This window comes from Hippocampus bargibanti, linkage group LG05 (genome assembly GCF_051943395.1).
Source record: "Hippocampus bargibanti isolate YZ-2025 linkage group LG05, ASM5194339v1, whole genome shotgun sequence".
Lineage (NCBI taxonomy): Eukaryota > Metazoa > Chordata > Actinopteri > Syngnathiformes > Syngnathidae > Hippocampus > Hippocampus bargibanti.
This window is the reverse complement of record NC_142738.1, coordinates 24712433-24734446: the sequence shown is the minus strand read 5'-3', so window position 1 is coordinate 24734446 and position 22014 is coordinate 24712433. Positions and strand designations below refer to the sequence as shown.

At 41.8% G+C, this 22014-nt stretch overlaps 1 protein-coding gene across 1 annotated transcript in view; it reads right to left on the bottom strand.

Moving 5' to 3' along the window:
- Positions 1-22014, bottom strand: part of jph3b (junctophilin 3b) — a 56938-nt gene that overhangs the window by 20341 nt on the left and 14583 nt on the right. Inside the window, exons 2-3 of the mRNA XM_088997440.1 lie at positions 13450-13936; positions 5127-5492 (exon numbers count right to left, since the gene is read on the bottom strand). Coding sequence (XP_088853566.1) covers positions 5127-5492; positions 13450-13936 — 853 coding nt within the window. The remainder of the gene's footprint in view (positions 1-5126; positions 5493-13449; positions 13937-22014) is intronic.

The following is a 22014-nucleotide window of genomic DNA, read 5'->3' as shown; positions in this document are numbered from 1 at the left end:
GACATTTTCCTTCTCTTCTTTGGTGGAATTAGTGGCATAAAAATAATGACATTAAAAAACATGTCCAAAGTGTTTTTTATTATTATTTATTGATTCCATACAGAAGAAAAATGTTTGGGTTTGTTTTCCAGTTTCCTTGGTGACAATGGGAAGTTTGGAGTTTATTAATAATATTTCCCGTTTGTCCATCAGTGTTTTTCAGACTGTCAGTCACTGAGTCAGTCATTCTTCCTGCGCCGATTGCTTCTCTACACATCTGTCTGTCCTTAGACATATTCACCATTATTTGCACATTTTTATGTTCCTACACCTATACGCATTGCTCTGCGCTGACGCTCCTTCCTTCTTATCGTGGGCTCCTCAAGCCATGTATCCATCCAGCCGCAGACTGTCCAACAGCACCGACCTTCCACTGAACAAAGCGGGGCTGTGAAGATGCTGCCCACTACAGGCGCAAAAAAGCACAATGGCCCCTTTTGTGTCCAGCGATGACAGTCGAATGGCACCGACATTCCTCCCATTCAAAAACAGTACTGGCATATCCATGCTGCCGAAAAGGTGCAACCTTCAGCACAGTCTCCTCCTTGATGAATGTCGTGGTCAAAAATGCTGAAAAACAATCCGTATCCGTTCCACACGACACACAACAACACAAAGTGACAAAAGAAAACACAAATTCTGAGTGAATTTATTTGTATTTGCAATCACTCTGTTCATTTTTCCAACTGCCGCATTGATATGGTTGGGAATGGTTTTAATGTAGTCGATTACATGTCCAATTTATCCGAAGGAATGGGTGTCTCATGTCTTTCTCTATGTGTGAGAGAATGTCTAATCCGCTCCCTGACACAAACAGCATATTCCTTAACTGTCTGTTATCCCTATGTCATTTTAACTAAAGCATTGTGTTTCTGACTAAAGTGTCACTTTTTTTAACACTAAAGTGACATTCAATTAACTACTGCTTGTATATTGTGCTTTCATATACACAACGCAGAGAGCCAGACACGTCATATGCAAGTATGCAAGTCAGTTGAAATTGGATGTTGTGGCCCTACTTTTGTGGCCTTGAGGGTTGGGAGGGTTGCTACCTTGCTCAGTGACACCTCAACAACAGTCAGAAAGCAAATTCACATCTCTCCAACAATTACTTGTAGTTTCTTTCGACTTCCGACAACAGTGATCTGCCCGATTGAGCTGTTTGATCTATAAACCAGATGAGCTCACACCCGTGAACCCGAGTGTCATTGCCCTCGAAGTGAGTCATCGCAGTCTTAAAACATGTACGACAACCTCGCTAATCCTACTTCCACTTTAATGTAATCCTGCTCTTAATTAGCCAGAGATAAAATAATAAAGAATTCGGTCACACTGATCACACAGTTGGGCAGGCAAGCACAATCAAGATGAGGAGAGATGAAACCCTGCCCACAGTACAAAATGACACACAGGGAGAATGGCCGTTAAGGATAGCATTTTTCCGGGTCACTGGGCTGTGAAGGTTCACACCCGATATGGGTTTCGCCCAGTGTTAAAAACCAATTGTAGCTGTCCAACGTGCATCACCACGCATCAGCAAGGGACCAAATATTGAGCATGTATGTACTTCTAATTGTGTCCTTTTTTTTGAACAGCCACGTAATGCTTCATGTAACAATGGGTGAGTTGCAAGACCTAATAGCAGTACTGGCCCCAAACCAGCTTTATTTTTAGGTTTCTTGTGCTCGTGAAGAATCCCAATGCCGTCCGTTGATACTGAATGCAAAGAGAGTCTGAAATCTTCCACATATGTAGTTAGCGCTACACTGTCTGTGGCAGTTTGACACATCAACGAATTATCACCAGCATCAGAAAGAGGGGTTAAGTTCTCAATGTGTTATCCTTGTGTCAAATAAAATGTCATGTCTTGAGGTATCACAACTCAGTACAGTATACATGAGCACTCATCGTGTGAATGCTCGCACTGGTTTAGGACTGAATAGAAATGCGATCCAACAGGCTCACTCATGAGAGTCGTGAGCGAGCTGGAGGCTATGCAAGCTTACTTCAGATAAAATGGAGGGAACACCGTAGCCCTCACCAATCGCAGAGCAGATGTCGACAAATCCTCAATGAACGCCCAAACTTTGTTTGAATTGTGGGTGGAAGCTGGTGTAGCCAGAGAAAACCCACGTGTGGATAAAATGTAATCTCATCACGGGTTGTCCTGAGCTCACATTTGAGCCTTCAATCTGAGAAGTGCGTGGATGATGTGCTGAAAATGAGCATCACGTGTTATTTTGCACAATTAACTACCTGGAAAGAGCAATCTCAGCTTTTTGGCGTGCGATGTCTGCTGCCTTCTGTGCTCCCTCCACGGCTCGGTCCACCTTCTCTCTGATCTTACTGGCCCGGAGCGGGATCAGGTTCTTCCTTTTGCCACTCACTAAGATGTTCTGCTTGTACTTCCCCTCTTCTTTCGTTTCGTCAGGAAATGTGGTGCAGCCATAGCCATGGCGTTTGTTGCCAAGCCACTCCCCCTCATACTGCAGCCCGTCGGACCGCCGGCTACTTCCGAATCCTGTCCTCTTGTCATTTTTCCACTCGCCACAATAGGTCTCTGTTGCCGTGGCGTCCACGTCATCATCAGCTGCAGCCAACTCCGCATCTGCATCTCCGAGACTAGAAAGACAAACTTAGTTAGGATGATGGTGTTGAATTTAATCACAAAATTCAGTTTTAGAGGAACAAACTGTTTCAACAACCTACAGAACAATATGGAAGATGTATACGTATAAGAATAGAGGGGCTATTTGTTTTTCTGTGATCTTCAAGGCTGTTTTGGTAGAGCATGTCAAAGTTATAAATTTATAAACAAATATTAAAAGGAATTAACAACTAATTGTCCAAAATCACCAGTGGTGGGCCATCAGAGTCTGCAAAGTCTCCTCTGCTGGCCTAAAATATCTGAATCACGGACTGATGTTAATGATATTTTGTCCATGAATTCTTATTAAACAATTCCAAATTGTCTGTCAGCTTCCTTTCATTACTTTCCCCCTGTTGTGCTGCTTCCAGATGTATATTTTTGTATTTAAGCATTTAACCAATGACATTTCAGTCATCATTTGTTACCAGGGTCAGAAATCTATCTGGACGCCTTCACAATCAGTTCTACAGGCATTGGAGCATAAAGACACAACAACACAAAGTGACAAAAGAAAACACAAAAACAACAAAAAAAGCAAGGCTCATCAGAGCACCTGCTGACGGCTGCCTACTCGGGTGCCATCTTGGACTCCTTTCCTATTGCTGTTGTTTCAATTTTGAGCACGCCCACTGACATTTTCATCATTTTGTAAGTATGCTGCTTTGGTGGGTAATCTTGAGAAAGTTCTTGTTAGTCATTTGCGTTTGTCCAGAATGTATGCATAATTTTCCAGAGCCATCATCTGTGGATTATTGCACATACTTTTTTTAATCCTATTGTGAATGTATTAGCTCGTACCCCATATTTGCAAATGTTGATTCTGAGTGAATTTATTTGTATTTGCAATCACTCTGTTCATTTTTCCAACTGCCGCATTGATATGGTTGGGAATGGTTTTAATGTAGTCGATTACATGTCCAATTTATCCGAAGGAATGGGTGTCTCATGTCTTTCTCTATGTGTGAGAGAATGTCTAATCCGCTCCCTGACACAAACAGCATATTCCTTAACTGTCTGTTATCCCTATGTCATTTTAACTAAAGCATTGTGTTTCTGACTAAAGTGTCACTTTTTTTTACACTAAAGTGACATTCAATTAACTACTGCTTGTATATTGTGCTTTCATATACACAACGCAGAGAGCCAGACACGTCATATGCAAGTATGCAAGTCAGTTGAAATTGGATGTTGTGGCCCTATTTTTGTGGCCTTGACGGTTGGGAGGGTTGCTACCTTGCTCAGTGACACCTCAACAACAGTCAGAAAGCAAATTCACATCTCTCCAACAATTACTTGTAGTTTCTTTCGACTTCCGACAACAGTGATCTGCCCGATTGAGCTGTTTGATCTATAAACCAGATGAGCTCACACCCGTGAACCCGAGTGTCATTGCCCTCGAAGTGAGTCATCGCAGTCTTAAGACATGTACGACAACCTCGCTAATCCTACTTCCACTTTAATGTAATCCTGCTCTTAATTAGCCAGAGATAAAATAATAAACAATTCGGTCACACTGATCACACAGTTGGGCAGGCAAGCACAATCAAGATGAGGAGAGATGAAACCCTGCCCACAGTACAAAATGACACACAGGGAGAATGGCCGTTAAGGATAGCATTTTTCCGGGTCACTGGGCTGTGAAGGTTCACACCCGATATGGGTTTAGCCCAGTGTTAAAAACCAATTGTAGCTGTCCAACGTGCATCACCACGCATCAGCAAGGGACCAAATATTGAGCATGTATGTACTTCTAATTGTGTCCTTTTTTTTGAACAGCCACGTAATGCTTCATGTAACAATGGGTGAGTTGCAAGACCTAATAGCAGTACTGGCCCCAAACCAGCTTTATTTTTAGGTTTCTTGTGCTCGTGAAGAATCCCAATGCCGTCCGTTGATACTGAATGCAAAGAGAATCTGAAATCTTCCACATATGTAGTTAGCGCTACACTGTCTGTGGCAGTTTGACACATCAACGAATTATCATCAGCATCAGAAAGAGGGGTTAAGTTCTCAATGTGTTATCCTTGTGTCAAATAAAATGTCATGTCTTAAGGTATCACAACTCAGTACAGTATACATGAGCACTCATCGTGTGAATGCTCGCACTGGTTTAGGACTGAATAGAAATGCGATCCAACAGGCTCACTCATGAGAGTCGTGAGCGAGCTGGAGGCTATGCAAGCTTACTTCAGATAAAATGGAGGGAACACCGTAGCCCTCACCAATCGCAGAGCAGATGTCGACAAATCCTCAATGAACGCCCAAACTTTGTTTGAATTGTGGGTGGAAGCTGGTGTAGCCAGAGAAAACCCACGTGTGGATAAAATGTAATCTCATCACGGGTTGTCCTGAGCTCACATTTGAGCCTTCAATCTGAGAACTACGTGGATGATGTGCTGAAAATGAGCATCACGTGTTATTTTGCACAATTAACTACCTGGAAAGAGCAATCTCAGCTTTTTGGCGTGCGATGTCTGCTGCCTTCTGTGCTCCCTCCACGGCTCGGTCCACCTTCTCTCTGATCTTACTGGCCCGGAGCGGGATCAGGTTCTTCCTTTTGCCACTCACTAAGATGTTCTGCTTGTACTTCCCCTCTTCTTTCGTTTCGTCAGGAAATGTGGTGCAGCCATAGCCATGGCGTTTGTTGCCAAGCCACTCCCCCTCATACTGCAGCCCGTCGGACCGCCGGCTACTTCCGAATCCTGTCCTCTTGTCATTTTTCCACTCGCCACAATAGGTCTCTGTTGCCGTGGCGTCCACGTCATCATCAGCTGCAGCCAACTCCGCATCTGCATCTCCGAGACTAGAAAGACAAACTTAGTTAGGATGATGGTGTTGAATTTAATCACAAAATTCAGTTTTAGAGGAACAAACTGTTTCAACAACCTACAGAACAATATGGAAGATGTATACGTATAAGAATAGAGGGGCTATTTGTTTTTCTGTGATCTTCAAGGCTGTTTTGGTAGAGCATGTCAAATTTATAAATTTCTAAACAAATATTAAAAGGAATTAACAACTAATTGTCCAAAATCACCAGTGGTGGGCCATCAGAGTCTGCAAAGTCTCCTCTGCTGGCCTAAAATATCTGAATCACGGACTGATGTTAATGATATTTTGTCCATGAATTCTTATTAAACAATTCCAAATTGTCTGTCAGCTTCCTTTCATTACTTTCCCCCTGTTGTGCTGCTTCCAGATGTATATTTTTGTATTTAAGCATTTAACCAATGACATTTCAGTCATCATTTGTTACCAGGGTCAGAAATCTATCTGGACGCCTTCACAATCAGTTCTACAGGCATTGGAGCATAAAGTAAGTGTCAATCAAACCGTTGCTTTAACCAATCAGAGTCTGAGTTGGCAACCCAAGGCCTGCTGTAAGGCGCTGGTAATGTCAGAGTTTTCGCAAACTATGATTGGCTAGTCACCAGCCAATCATAGTATCACCAGCCGCTAGTGAAAAGAGCGTACTGGGCAGAGCTAGCACACCGTATCTGAAGCAATCTGCATAAGCACATACGTTTTTGTGTTGATTTACTAGCAGTTTTGTCAACCCACAATGGCTGAAGGAGGAGAAGAAATGGATTTGGTCGCAGATATACTGTTAAAGCGATTTTCAAGATGGACTTTTAATTAATGGATGGACATTATTAAGAAAGGTTGGACAACTCAGAAACTAGCAAAAATAGCAAATAATATATTAATTCTATTCTGTTATCATGAATCCACACGTTTCGTATAAATTCGAGCAGTTTAATGACATCATTTCTTAAGTTTCTTCAAGAAACAAGTTATTTCCTGGCCAATGGCACCCTCTATGGATGTGTAGTCTATCACACCACGCTCGCAGCTGTGGATTGATTCAAATTTGCACTACTGAAGGCTGAGGATCACAGATCACAAACCTGGAGTAAATGTATTTTGCAGCCTCTAATGTGGAACAATTTAGATTCCTACAAAAAAGGGGGTTCTAAAGGAACCAACTGCTTGTATATGTCATGATCTGGTTGGCGACCAACGGGGGGCACTGTCGGCCTCGCCTGCACCTGCACAGGTGCTGGTCGTCCCGATCAGATTGGCGACCAACGGGTAGCGACGTCAGCCCTGCCTGCAGCCTCGCAGGTGCTGGTCGTTTAATCACTGACACTTAAAAGGACACCCGGCACGACCATCCGGTGTCGGTTCATTGTTTGCTGCTTTGTTTGCTGCATGCATTGTGTATGTGTTTGTTTAACCTTGGCGGACTTTTACTTTTGGTCTTCTTTTGATACTTTGTATTTTTTCCGTTCAGATGATTTTGATGTTTTACATTTTGTTCCTGCTGACCTTTATTTTAATACAATTTGTCAAACAACCTCCTGCTCCCTCCTGCCTGCTTTTTGGGATCCGCACCCGCCCCGCCATCACCACCTCGCAAAACGTGACAGTATACTGCACTGCACAATGTCAAATGAAAGTTTTTTTGCAAGACATATATGGGAATTAAGAGCAAATTGTAGTTTGAATTTTTTATTAATGTATTTTTGCGTGGTTGACCACCAGTGACCAAAATAGAGGAAAGATATGCAGAGCTACCACCCCACAAATAAAAAAATGGGATTGAATATTTGTGTGTGTATATCCCTCCCACCCTTTCTCCATCCATCCATCCATCCATCCATCCATCCATCTCATTTCTGATCCGCTTATTGTCACAAGGGTTGTGGAGGTTACTGGAACCTATCCCAGCTGTCTTCAGACAGTATATGATAGGGACACCCTGAACCAGTTGCCAGCGAGTCGCACTGCACATAGAGACAAACAACCATCCACACTCACACATTGGGACAATTTTTTAGAGTCCATTAACCTAGCACGCATGTTTTTATAATATGGGAGTTCCCACAAAAGATCCACCCAGGTGTGGGGAGAATATGAAAATATGATCATTTCCATCCCTTTGCAACATTAATCAGCAACTAACACAAGAAAATTGTCAGGGCATCTCTTTATTAGAAACAACAACCAAAAAGTATGTGGGAATGTATGTGTGCATTTGTTTCTGACTATCATCACTGCCAAAAACAAGTGGAGGGATAAACATTTGTCAAGCACTCATCCCACAAACAGGTTAAGAGCTGCTGGCAGTAGTGTTTAGCATGCAGTGTTTGTCAGTCTGCTTAGTGCTTTTAAAAATAAACCACTCAATCCTGAATGCCTGGAATTCGAGACAGACGATTTCAAGAAGTGTGAAACTTTCCACATCAGATCAAACTCTATGACCTGCTTGTGAACACCTCTTTTGACTTTCTTAGGTTCTCTTACAGCTGTAATCAATTGCAGATCGGTTTGTATGTGTGTCAATTAAATTAGAGTGTCTGATATAACAAGGAAAAAGACAATGCAATGTAAGTACAGGACTCATAAAGTAGTTTATATGACTAGCAATCAAAATGAATATTAGAAAACCTTTTAAAATGTTTCAAAATCTATTTTTTTTTTATTTTTAACTCATTCACTGCCATTCACAAATTTATTCGGGAATTGAAAATCTGACTTAGAGCGCCATTCCCGAATTTGTTCGGATGTTGTTTTTTTCATGATTTTGTGTCGATAAAGCGCTGGCCATGGCCTGTGGCAATGGTTTTTTTCTTTTCCACAAGGGGCAGCATTTCCCTTTTTTCCATGTTAACACTGCTCCATCATCCGCTGTTATTAAAGCGCTATATAAACCAATACTGTATGTATGTATAGCATTGTATTTTGGACAGCCCCCCTAATTTCAAACTCATATAACTCCAGACCCATATAATTTAGGAATTAACATTTTTTTCTGATGAAAGAAGAGAGTCTAAGGTTTCTAACGCTGTACTGAATGTTTATGTAATCCTAAAAATCAATATTCTGTGGGTCCTGGAATTCAAGTGACAATGATAAAAACCCTGGCACTGGAGTGGACTCATTTTTGCACGTCTGGCAGTGAATGAGTTAATGACGAATTTTAAATAAATCTTTATTCACACAAAATTGAGCGAGCTCATTGGACTCAAAGTAAAAAAAGAATGAAACATATCACAGTCCACACAGGGTTCTATTTTCATGAAATCTGGTGGCTTGGGTGGCAATCTGTATGTCGGCACGTTAGACTGGATGCTGGTAATTTTTCAATCCAGCTCAAAATGGCCAGTTTTGCCCAGCTGTGCCCACGAACACAGCAGACTTGTCCAATCAAAGCACCTCATCTCATTCTCTTGAATTCCAGCCACCAATCACACAATGGCAGCAGAACACAGACAACCAAATTTTAACCAAGGAGAAATTGCACAAAGTAGGTTCACATGCAGTTTGTATGGAACTGCAGCCAGACCACCATGGATGAATAATGTCCAATTGACTTGAGAGTAGGGCTGGACCATTAATCCCAATCTAAATCAGCAATTGTGGCTCGTCTCAAATTTCAAAATATTATGATTGTAGAAAAATGATTTCTATGCAAGAACCCTGATGACACTGTCTTACTTGGGTACCAAGCGTGGAGCAGATACACTGAAGCGTATGTGATGTGTCCATCACTTGGCATGCAGTTTAATGGCACCTGAGTTCGGGTTTGAAAAAGTAAACTCACAAAAATAATTAACCACTTTGTATATTTAAAGACTAAACATGTGCATAGGTCGCAAGTTCAAATCCCGTTCCGGCCTCCGTTTTCTCCCAAATTGCAAAAACATGCATGGTAGGCTGATTCTTCTTTTCCTTTCAGCTCTAAATTGTCCCGAGGTTGGAGTGAGAGTGTGAATGTTTGTTTGTCTTTGTGATTGGCTAGCAACAAATTCAGGGTGTCTCCCATCTAGTGCCCGAAGGCTGGGATAAGCTCCAGCACCTCCTGCTACCCTCGTAAGGATAAAGCAAGACGGGAGATGAATCAATAACCATAATGCTTAAAGGACAACCGACGTGTCTGGACAAGTTGTGTCCATAATTTGTAAAATGGCTTCAAATGACTTCTACTGGGCGCTTTAAGACTCGCGCTGAACATTCAGGAAGTCTTGTTTTTGAGTTGGTGACGAGTCCGTACGTGACGTCAGAAAAGGACCGCCTCCTCACCGTAAAAAAGACGCATTGTCGCGTCTTTCCATCACGTCAATGTATTTTGCTGTACTGTTTTTTTTTTTTTTAACCATGTCTTACACCCAAAAGCCGCCAGCACAGGGAGGCAAACCCAATGGAAAGAATGTATCAGCCTGTGGAAACGAGCTGATTCATTCCTCACCGGAGCTGGTCGCCATTTTTCTGCCTCTTCTTGGGTGAGACATTCCCCCCCGCCCGTTTGCCTCAAAATGGCCCAAATAAATTCTTTAATCGATTGCAAACATGTATGCTTTGCTCATCAGGACTATTTGAATCATATTCATAACTGGATGTGTAACAAGAAAGCATATTCTCTGAATCTGAAGCCATTGTTTTGATTCACAAGCAATGCAAGACGTCTTGGCGTGACGTCACGAAAGGGGGCGGGACTTTCTGAAAATGCCCAATTCGCAGCTCAATTTTTTGCAGATTTTGGACACTTTAAGTCATTTTTATTGATGTTTTGCATTTGACTAAAGTATCATACTGCGTGTTTTGGGTATTTTAGATGCTATAAAACGTTTTTCTGGTGTCAGTTAAAAAACAAAAAAGTGACATCGTTTGTCCTTTAAGTCAAAGGAGGATCCTGTTCAAATGATAATGAGAAATTATCATCGATTTTGTGAGAGATTTTACTTCCATAAGACACAAAACCTGTGAAATCCCATCCGCACAGATAAAATCTCACTACTCAAAGGTGCAAATTCTTCCCAGTCTGTGAAAAATACATTTTATTAGGTCGCTTCCATGCATCATAGAGCAAAGTAGGCCTTTTTTTGTAAACCACAGTCATCATGAAAGGTTGCACACGCCACACACAGCTGTTCACAGTGATCAATAATTAGTTTTACAGGTTATGGTGTAAAGCACGGTGATAGCTGGCTACTACATTTGGCGCACAATGCAAAACATCAGAATTTTGATTGCAGCTCCAGCCTTCCGGTGTGGGGTTTGCATGACTCTGCTTGCGTCGATGATCAGATTTGAAAAAGGGTGGATGAAAGTGTTGGCATTTTCAAAGTATTTTGACGACCTGCCAGGCGATGTACAACCGGGATACTGACACAGAGTTACACTGTTTGGGGTAATCGACCCATGACAAAGTATGGTGTCCAAGGGTGATTTTTTGGCAAGGATTCCAACATTGTTGAATCAACGTTGAAGACACACTTTGTGACGTGCCAGATGAAGGTTTAAAAATCACTGAGGGATTACCGGTATTTTGTAAGCAGATCAATACAAATGTAAACTTTCATAACAAGAAAGTGTTGCATGGGTGAGTAAATTATAGACTGTTAATGTTGTACAGCTACCGGTCGTGGTATGCCGAGCTCTATACCACATGCAGTATCCACACCTTACATGTTCAGTCTCACAATTTGGTCGGGAGACTTCCGATTTTGACCACAATACAATACATTTGTAAGGTAAAACAAAAGAAAATGTACAAAATAAAGTACATTTTTATACTAATTGAATGTAAAAATAAATAATGAAAGCTTTTTTTTTTGTTTTATTTACTTCATATTTACACTATTTTAATGCTCACATTATTTTAACATGCACCACAGAGTCGCAAATACGAAACTCTTCCGATTTATGATTTCTTAAAGGACATTTATGCCGCACACTGCACTGATTTATCTGTGCATTGTTAAAAATCATTGTGTGGTGATGTATTTGTCAACTTTTTCATATGTAGCGGACTTAACTGCTGCCTTCGGCTTCTTCGTTGTGCTGATAACGCACCTTTCACTACTACAGCAACAGTGAAGGACAGACTAAGAAACAACATTTCATAGTGGTTATACAACTGGGGCTTTACTCAATCCCGCTTCACCAAAATACGTGCTACTATTCGCTTATATGAATAGATGCTATTGTGGTTTGCTTCAGAAATATAGCTATTGGCTAAAAATGACATATTCTATATGGTTGTTTATAGAAAGACATCTCTTGTGCATCTATGCTTTTAAAAGGTAGACAAACATAGCGCTCAAGAAGTGAATCGCTGCACGCACCAACCCAAACTATTTTTTTGGCCATGGATGTCGGAACGGGAGATTTTACTCTGCCAACTTCAGTGGTCGTGGTGAGGCATTTATTCTGTCCCTATTGCGTAATTATCTTCGGCAGACCCAATAATGCAGATATGCATGTTATGCAATCAAATGGGAGCAGTCAAAAGCTATCAACACAAGATGGTGAGCCAAAAAACAAATCCAAAAAAACAAAGCAGCAGTGACTTTACGTGCAAGCAGCCTGTAGAGCTCAATCAGACCTTTTTATTATTCCTACAGTATCGGAAATGCTCAGGAGGAACCAGCCGGTATTTATTCTTTCTTATTTTCAATTGATATTGTTGTGATCATCCATCCATCCATCCATCTATCCATCCATCCATCCTTGTATTTTCTCATCAGTTCATCCTGACTACGGTTGCGATGAATGCAGCCTATCGCATACGTCTTCGTGTACTAAGCGGAGGCGACCCTGCATCGGTTGCCAGCCAATCACAGGGTACACACAGATGAACAACAATCCGTGTTCACACTCACACCTTGGTACAATTTAGAGAATTCCATCAACCTGCCACGCATGTTTTTGGAATGGGAGAGGAAACCGTAGTACCCGTATAAAATCCACGCTAGCATGTGGAGAACATTCAATGTCCACACAGGAAGGACAGAGCTGGGATGGAACCCATGACCGCTGGAAGAACACATTATTCAAGAATAATACAGTATTATACAAGATGTCAAGACGAATGGACATGAGGCTTTGATGATAGTTTTGAGGAGTTAATTTTGGTTATTGAAAAAATACATTTTAAAATCAATGAATAATCATTAAATGTGTATGATGTCAAACTCAAGCAAAATAATTATGAATCTTATTTATTTTCGAAATCATCTTACTCTAACTGGGGTGGGGGGGTGGGGTGACAAATGTCTGAGCAGTAGGTGTGTCACACCGTGAACTAGTTGGCAGCCAATCGTAGGGCACACCCAATTCTAACAATAATAATCATAAAATTAATAATAATGACAATGCGCACAATTAGTTTATTTCTTAAATTATTCCGATTTCTTATGTCTGTTGTTCACCTATTTATGAACTAAATATTCACGTTCACTGAAGAAAGTCTGATATCTTAATTAAGTGTCTTTTTGTGAAAGCTCGATGAACAACTATGATATTTTCCAGTGTATAAGGCTCCCCCAAAAGCCTTCATTTTGTTCAAAAGATGACCCTGCGCCCTATACGCAGGTGCGCCTTATATGTGAAGTAATATTGACCCACAACAGGTCTCGCAACCACTGTCAGCAGCCACTGACTCCATTTCCCCCCATAGAAGAACTCATGCGTAATCAAAGCCCAAAACTGTAGATACATACATACAACTGTAGATACATGCATACATATGTGGTGTGCCTGATATTTAGAAAACGTATATATTTATATATTGAGAAAACATTTTTTATTCATTGAAGTTGTGCCTTATTTATGGCGAAAGTTTGAAAATACACCATTGATTGGGGGTGCGCCTTATACACCGGAAAATAGTTATCATCACTAGATTTTATTGGTACGAGAATATAAACTAGAACGCATCGTAATTCTTCACTTTGCTTGATGCCGTCTCATACCTGATCGTAGAGTTGATGTCAGACGCAGCAGAAGACACAGTACTCATCCCAGCTTCACTCCTGAACGAGCTCTGTTTCGACCTTTGAGACGCCAGAGAGCTCCTGGATTCAGACTTCCTTAATTTAAGGCCGGACAGAATAGATCTTCTGAACAGACCGCTCTTCCGCTTGCCCTTCAGGAGCTCGGTTTCACTGTGCGCCGTCAGTACAAAGCCCCCTCGAGAAACTGCAGGACTACTGCCACTGCTTCCCGTACTGCACATGGAGACGCTGGTGGACAAAGTACCAGGAAGAGGCGGAGGAACAGGAACTCCTGGTCCACTCCGGTCAAGCAGGGCTGTACCATTACTTTGTTCCGAGCTGGAGCGAAGAGAGTTGATGGAGTTACGGAGAGGGGAGCGGATGACGGCCGCCATACCATATGGGACACTTTGACGAACACCGTAGCCGTGCCGCATCCCTCCAACCCACTGGCCCTGAAATGTGCCTGGAGAAAGACACACACAAAAAAAAGCATTCATCCCCATCCATCCAAAAATAATTCAAATATAAATAAATCAATACATTAATTGTAAATAATAATAAAATGTAAATACGTAAATGCATTAATTTAAAAATGTAAATAAATAAACAACAATTTAGGACCTTTTTTTTATAGGACCTTTTTTTTAACTTTATGTTACTTCCAGGTTGAGTGAACGCTGGCGCGTGTGGCTGCCGCTGCTCACCTGCAGAAAAAATATCCTGTGACTGTAAAGTGTCTTATATTATTATTATTATTATTATTATTATTATTATTATTATTATTATTGGCCTATTACACCCACTCCCCCCGGTATCACCTCATCAGCATAACGACCCTCATCAGCATTGCGAAAGTTGCCTAACCTGTTTTGCCTGAGCAGGCTATTGTATGAACGATCCAAATTGAACCTCACACCACCAGACCGGTTTAATGAAGGATTTTGTTGTTTTATAAGAATCGCCTCTTTCACCCCCCTTTCAAACCATCTATGTTCTTTCGCTAAGATTTTAACCTCATTGTCGTCAAATGAGTGGTTGCTAGCTTTTAGGTGCAAATGTACTGCCGATTGAGGCCCACTAGTATTATCCCTGCGATATTGATAAAGTCTTTTTTTGAGAATTTGTTGAGTCTCCCCAATGTACTGCTCTTTACAATTTTCATTCTTACAATGTATGGAATAAACTACATTACTTTGTTTTTCATTTGGTAGCCTATCTTTTGGATGCACTAATTTTTGCCTTAACGTGTTTATCGGTTTGAAATAAGTAGGAATTTTATGTTGCCAAAGGACTCTTTGTAATTTTTCAGAAACTCCTGCAATGTACGGTACTGCTACTCCTCTCCTTTTTGAATCTTGAGAATTATTGGTTTCGTTCGCTAGTCTTTCTTTCTGACATTTGTTGAATGACCACTGAGGGTACCCACAGTTAGTGAGTGCTCTCCTGATATGTTTTGACTCCTTTTCTCTACCTTCAGTGCTAGTTGGTACCTCCGACCCATTGTTTGTAGCATTGACTCCTCTACATACAATGTAGCCAAATATTTAAAAACTATTTTAGCTCCGTTGGTTGGTAACACAGAATACCACGTAGAGAACACCACAGGGTTTGTAGAGAGGATCAAAGACCTCATATTGGAACCTGAGGAAACTTTGGCATCATACGATGTGACTTCTCTCTTTACATCTGTCCCAACCCCAGCAGCAGTCTCAGTGGTGAGGACGAGGCTGCTGGCGGATGTTTCTCTGCATGAAAGAACCAAACTGAAACCGGATCACATCTGCCAATTATTAGAAATCTGCCTTAATACTACGTATTTTCAATTTCGGGAAAATTTTTATAAACAAATCCATGGTTGTGCTATGGGCTCACCAGTTTCACCCATAGTGGCTAATCTTTACATGGAAGAGATGGAGAAACAGGCCCTCACATCCTTCCCAGGGACAAAACCTAGACACTGGTTTAGATATGTGGACGATACTTTTGTCATAATTAAGAAACAAGAAATTCAATCCTTCACAGATCATCTCAACTCTGTAGACTTCAACATTAAATTTACTCGTGAGGACATTCAAGAGAACCAACTAGCCTTCTTGGATTGTAAAGTAATTATAAAAGAGGACAGAGCGCTAAAAACAGAAGTCTTTAGGAAGGCTACGCACACTGACCAATACTTACTTTTTGACTCTAACCACCCTTTACAACATAAACTAGGAGTTATCAGAACCCTCCAGCATAGGGCTAAACTAATACCAACTAGCACTGAAGGTAGAGAAAAGGAGTCAAAACATATCAGGAGAGCACTCACTAACTGTGGGTACCCTCAGTGGTCATTCAACAAATGTCAGAAAGAAAGACTAGCGAACGAAACCAATAATTCTCAAGATTCAAAAAGGAGAGGAGTAGCAGTACCGTACATTGCAGGAGTTTCTGAAAAATTACAAAGAGTCCTTTGGCAACATAAAATTCCTACTTATTTCAAACCGATAAACACGTTAAGGCAAAAATTAGTGCATCCAAAAGATAGGCTACCAAATGAAAAACAAAGTAATGTAGTTTATTCCATACATTGTAAGAATGAAAATTGTAAAGAGCAGTACATTGGGGAGACTCAACAAATTCTCAAAAAAAGACTTTATCAACATCGCAGGGATAATACTAGTGGGCCTCAATCGGCAGTACATTTGCACCTAAAAGCCAGCAACCACTCATTTGACGACAATGAGGTTAAAATCTTAGCGAAAGAACATAGATGGTTTGAAAGGGGGGTGAAAGAGGCGATTCATTATTATTATTATTATTATTATTATTCGTGTTAGTGCATGGAGTGTTACAGTTACAACGGCCTGAGGAACAGTGCATCACAATGTTAATTAGGTCATATCATTTAATAATTATGATTATTGTTATATTCACAGACCACACACACCTTTAACTCCCACCGATGAAAAAAAAGTTATCCATGGTTTTCTTATTGAATTTTTAAGTGCCATTTACTGTTAATTAATGTGTTCCATCACAAACAATTGGAAGTAGCAGCTTGCCCAATGTGCTAATAACTCCTCTTGGCTCCATTGGCAGACATATACAAAGATAGGAAACAGGCAAGAATAGAGAAGACGAGACTGTCAACATGTGGCAATCCAAACGAACCTGCCCGGTTTTCAGGCATCCATTTCAATGGCAGAAACATTCTACATGCCTCATGTTTGGGCCACAGGTACTGTATATAATTTTCTGTCTTTTCTGTAATACTGTACAATAGCTATCTGGTTGGCTAGCTGGATAGCTATTAGCTATCCATTAGCTCGCGAGCTAGCTTTCTATCTATCCACGAGCGGGGTTGATAGGGTTTCTGTCCGAGTTACGTCCGGGTTGAGTGATCACTGGCGCGTGTGGCTGCCGCTGCTCACCCACAGGAAAACTTATCCTGTGACTGAAAAGTGACCTTGAGAGTTTTGCAAGGCCCTTAAAAATGTATTATTATTATTGTTATTACTATTACATACAGAATTACAGATACAGTGGGGCCTCGGCTTACAAACACCTTGCCTTCCGAACTTTTCGGTTTACGAATGTAAATTTATGAAAATTAAACCTTGGATTAAGCACTACTTTTCGCGATACACCCCCCCACGACAGCTGGCGGAGTAATCTTCGGCGGAAGAACACCAAAGCACACGACCAAACAGCGCCCCAACCGGCCCCTTTCTATGAGTGCACACGTCGATCGTCTTCAACGATACTTCTGCTGTTATGGGACCGAAAAAGACCCCACCACAAGCTCGTGTTCAGCCGAAGAAGACACAAAACAAAATTACAGTCGAGGAGAAGAAGGAGATCATTGAAAAACGAGGTGTGCGTTTGTGGCGTCACAGGTGTGCACCGTGGATTTCATGTGAATCTCAGCCTGACACATTTCCCACGCTGTTATGTCCCTTCCCTGAGAATAACTTTTTTACTACCATTCTACAAATAAAGAGCCTGGTACTGATATGGGAAGTTATTTACTCGATGATTTCACATGACTAATGACACCGAACTTGTCACGTGCGAGTTGACAGCTGGGGCGGGGCCGCCACTCCCGACCTCCGCCAGCTGATGTCAATCCCCTAATCACCGATACTGGGACATTTCAACGAGTCACTGTCACCTATACACTTCATATACAGTATATAGTGTATGGAGACCCAAGGGAAATGAAATGCAGGCAGGAATCCGTGACCTCTACATTTAGAGGAGAACATAAAATGCAAGGAGTTTGCATGGCGGATCTTTCATCAAAATGCGATGCATATGGAGGAGAGGGGGGGGGGCGATGATGCACTGAGATTTAACTCGTGCTAACAGCCTCACTGCCACTTATTCAGCAAACGAAAAAGATATCCTCTTGTATTAAATTCCAAAATCAGTGCACACACACAGACATATATATATATATATATATATATATATAAAATGTTGCTGGGCGGCCCGGTAGCCGAGTGGTTAGCACACCGGCTTCATAGTGCAGAGGTCGCAGATTCGCGTCCCGGTCCCGTCTCCCTGTGTGGAGTTTGCATGTTCTCCCCGGACCCGCGTGGGTTTTCTCCGGGTCCTCCGGTTTCCTCCCACACTCCAAAAACATGCATGGCAGGCAGATTGACCACTCCAAATTGTCCCTAGGTGTGCCCTGCGATTGGCTGGCAACCAATTCAGGGTGTCCCACGCCTCGTGCCCGAAGACAGCTGAGATAGGCTCCAGCAACCCCCGCGACCCTAATGAGGAATAAGCGGTACGGAAAATGAGATGAGATGAGATGAATGTTGCTGTGCCGATGACCGTTTTGTGTTTGGGAGCCTTTTACTGAGCGAGTTGCTTGTTCTCTAGCCACAAAGGGAAACCTTCTCATCGATGGACCACTCCTGTCCGACTGAGAGCTGACACAGATATGAGCATGAATGGTTGTATGTCTTAGTGTGCCCTGTGATTGGCTAGCAACTAGCTCTGGGTCCTCCTTCCCTAAATCAGCTGTGATAAGAAACAGCACTCCTGCAACCCTCGTAAATACATTTTAAACAAAACCAAACAACTCCTTATGGTGGGCTCCAGGTGCAGCTGTGCATCACGGCAAGTCGCCTCTGCCCTCAACAATACACTTTATGTTGTCTCCAAAATCATACAAATACGTAATAGTATCTGTGAGAAGCTGAGAGGTGCTTTGCTCCTGTCAGCCAATCCCGTTCTTTCCTACATGCCATCTGATATTGCATAACACATTCACTGCGCCACGGTAGAACATATATCTCGACGTTACTGAAAAGTAGGGCAATAGTGTGTGTACGTGTCTGTGTTGTGTATCTGTGCATGGTTGAGGGACAGAGAAAATGATGGAAACATACGAACACACTCACACGCATGCACACATCTCTCTCTCTCTCTCTCTCTCTCTCTCTCTCTCTCTCTCTCTCTCTCTCTCTCTCTCTCTCTCTCTCTCTCTCTCTCTCTCTCTCTCTCTCTCTCTCTCTCTCTCTCTCTCTCTCTCTCTTACGGAAGTGCGTTGCAATAGAGCACAAGTGATCCATCCCGTCTGCCTTAGCTGTGATGTAACAGGTCTGTGAATCATTCCGTGGCAAAGCACTAAACCAAACTACATGACCAAATAAGGGCTGCAGCTACGCTCCTTCTCTCCGTCATCAGCGCACACAACCATTTCGCTGGTGAGTTTGAGTGTCACTGAAGTGGGAAGTGCTGAATGAAGCCATTTTTATCGGCCACTTGTATTATTGCTTACGTTGTACAATAAAGTCACACAACAAAAACATTAGCATGATTTTTGTGTGTCTTCCCTTGGTAATCATGGTCACGACAACAGACAAATAGCTGCACAGCTGCGAGACCATATGACAGAGAGATCAAAGTCCATACAATGATGATACAATGATGAAACATCCAACGTAAAGTTTGGTCAAGGCAAAGAACACCGAAGTGGCTTCAAATAAATGCATGAGCCAGCAAAATCAGACTGCCAGACACAAAACACAAAAACAATCGGTTGACTAAAGCGGTATGACACAACTGTCAACTCAAATTCTAACTAATTATCACTTATATACGTAGTTGAGTGTAGCAAAAAGTCTTTGTGTTTGAAATATCATCTGAAGTCTGAACCTCAGTTTTACCAGTACAGTTATAATTTGTTGGCATTGAACAGTGAACTGTTGATAGACAAGACTAAGATAAGGCTGATACCAAGGCTCATCTGAGTAGCATCTGAATAAGTCATCATCCAAATAATTGACTGACTTCCTTGATGTTTTGAAAAACAAAATGCTCTGAGAAAATATGTCACGTTTTGCGAGGTGGTGATGGCGGCTGCGGATCCCAAAAAGCAGGCAGGAGGGAGCAGGAGGTTGTTTGACAAATTCTATTAAAATAAAGCAGGAACAAAATGTAAAACATCAAAATGATCTGAACAGAAAAAAGTATCAAAAGAAAACCAAGTGTAAAAGTCCGCCAAGGTTAAACAAACACATGCACAGCATACAATGTATGCGATTGCAGACAAAGCATGCAACAAACAATGAACCGACACCGGATGGTCATGCCGGGAGTCCTTTTAAGTGTCACTGATTAAAACGACCAGCACCTGCGAGGCTGCAGGCAGGGCTGACGTCGCTACCCGTTGGTCGCCAATCCGAACGTGGCAGTCCGCCACTGATCGGGACGACCAGCACCTGTGCAGGTGCAGGCGGGGCTGACAGCGCCACCCGTTGGTCACCAACCAGATCATGACAACATAAAGTGAGTCCGATTAAATTGCAATGAGATGTGCTCATAAATTTAGGGATTTGGACATTTTGTGTATGTGGTGAATGTTAATATTGACAGTGGTGCTCATAAATGTACATATCCTGAGGGCATGCAAGCCCAACTCTGGTGCTCGAAGGCTGCTCTCCTTCCTGTTTTCCATCTCTCTTTGCTGCATTACACATGATCCAAATAATCAGCTCATTAGCAAGCTTTGAAGAAGTATAAGCATAATAATCCTCATCCTTTTTTTCTAGATTAATCTAGTTTCTGATTTATTCCTAGCATTTTGTTTATCATAAAGAGGTATGTAAACCTGTGAGCACTTGAAGTCTTGAAAGGTGATGTGTATTTGTAGGTGAATATTGCTCATTTGTCTGTGTAAGCTCTGTCGTACAGGAGTGGTGCATCGATGAAAAGGTTTCTTCAGCCGTCATCTGTACTTCTTTGAAAGTGTCGGACGTTTCTCTTCTTATCCAAGAAACTTCGTCAGCCAACTAAATTCTTACTGGTAGTTTAGGCCCTACATATATATATATCCCTACTGTCCAGACATGGTGGTGCCGGACTCTGCTATGATAGGGATAATACTAGTGGGCCTCAATCGGCAGTACATATGCACCTAAACGCTAGCAACCACTCATTTGACGACAATGAGGTTAAAATCTTAGCGAAAGAAAATATATGGTTTGAAAGGGGAGTAAAAGAAGCGATTTTCATACAACAGCTGAATCCTTCTTTAAACCGATATGGTGGGGTGAGGTTCAATTTGGATCGTTCGTACAACAGCCTACTTAGGCAATATAGGATTAGGAATACCGATGAGGTGATACCGGAGGAAGTGGGGCAATCAGGCCAGTCGTTAGTCAGAACAATAGGACAATCAGTGGAGCGGCAGGGAGTAGTCCTCTGCTCCCCCCAACCTGAGAGCAGGGACCTATCATAGCAGTGTCCGGCACCGCCATGTCTGGACAGTAGGGATATATACATATATGTAGGGCCTGAACTACTAATAAGACTTTAGTTTTCTGACGAAGTTTCTTGGATAAGAAGCGAAACGTCCGACACCTTCAAAGAAGTACAGATGACGGCTGAAGAAACCTTTTCATTGCTTATTTGTGTTTTCTAGCCTATTGGATTGGATTGGATTGGATTGGATTGGATTGGATTGGATTGGATTGGATTGGATTGGATTTGCCTTTATTAGTCTCACAGTGGAGAAATTTACATTTTACGTTTGTTGTGGCTTTGGATTGACAGAATTGACATTTTCAAAGCAGAAGATGCATTTCTCAAAACTATTTGTTCAAGTTAGCAAAGTAACACCCCACTGCAAAAGCCACTTTCTTTCTGAAAGTGCTTACGATAAATACAACTTTCTAAAATAGATATTTATGCTCCAGGTCCGAACGTGTCAATACTCTCAGAACAGCAACCCTTAATGTCACTATGGAGAGATCAGACAGTGAAATTGCTTAGTCAGTTTGTCAACAAAGCAGTGTGCTATGGAGAAATGTTCTGATGTGTTTCTGTTTTTGTCCACCAATATCAGTGAACTAAATTGAAAACGACAAAAGAAGGAAGAGCCAAGATAGATTGCAAGAGACTGTGCATCAGAATCAGAATCAGAATCATCTTTATTGCCAAGTATGTAGAACACACAAGGAACTTGTTTCCGGTAGAACACGCTGCACTAGTATCGTCGTCAAAAAAAACTGCTAAGTGGCACTATACAGTTCCATTTTGGCTACT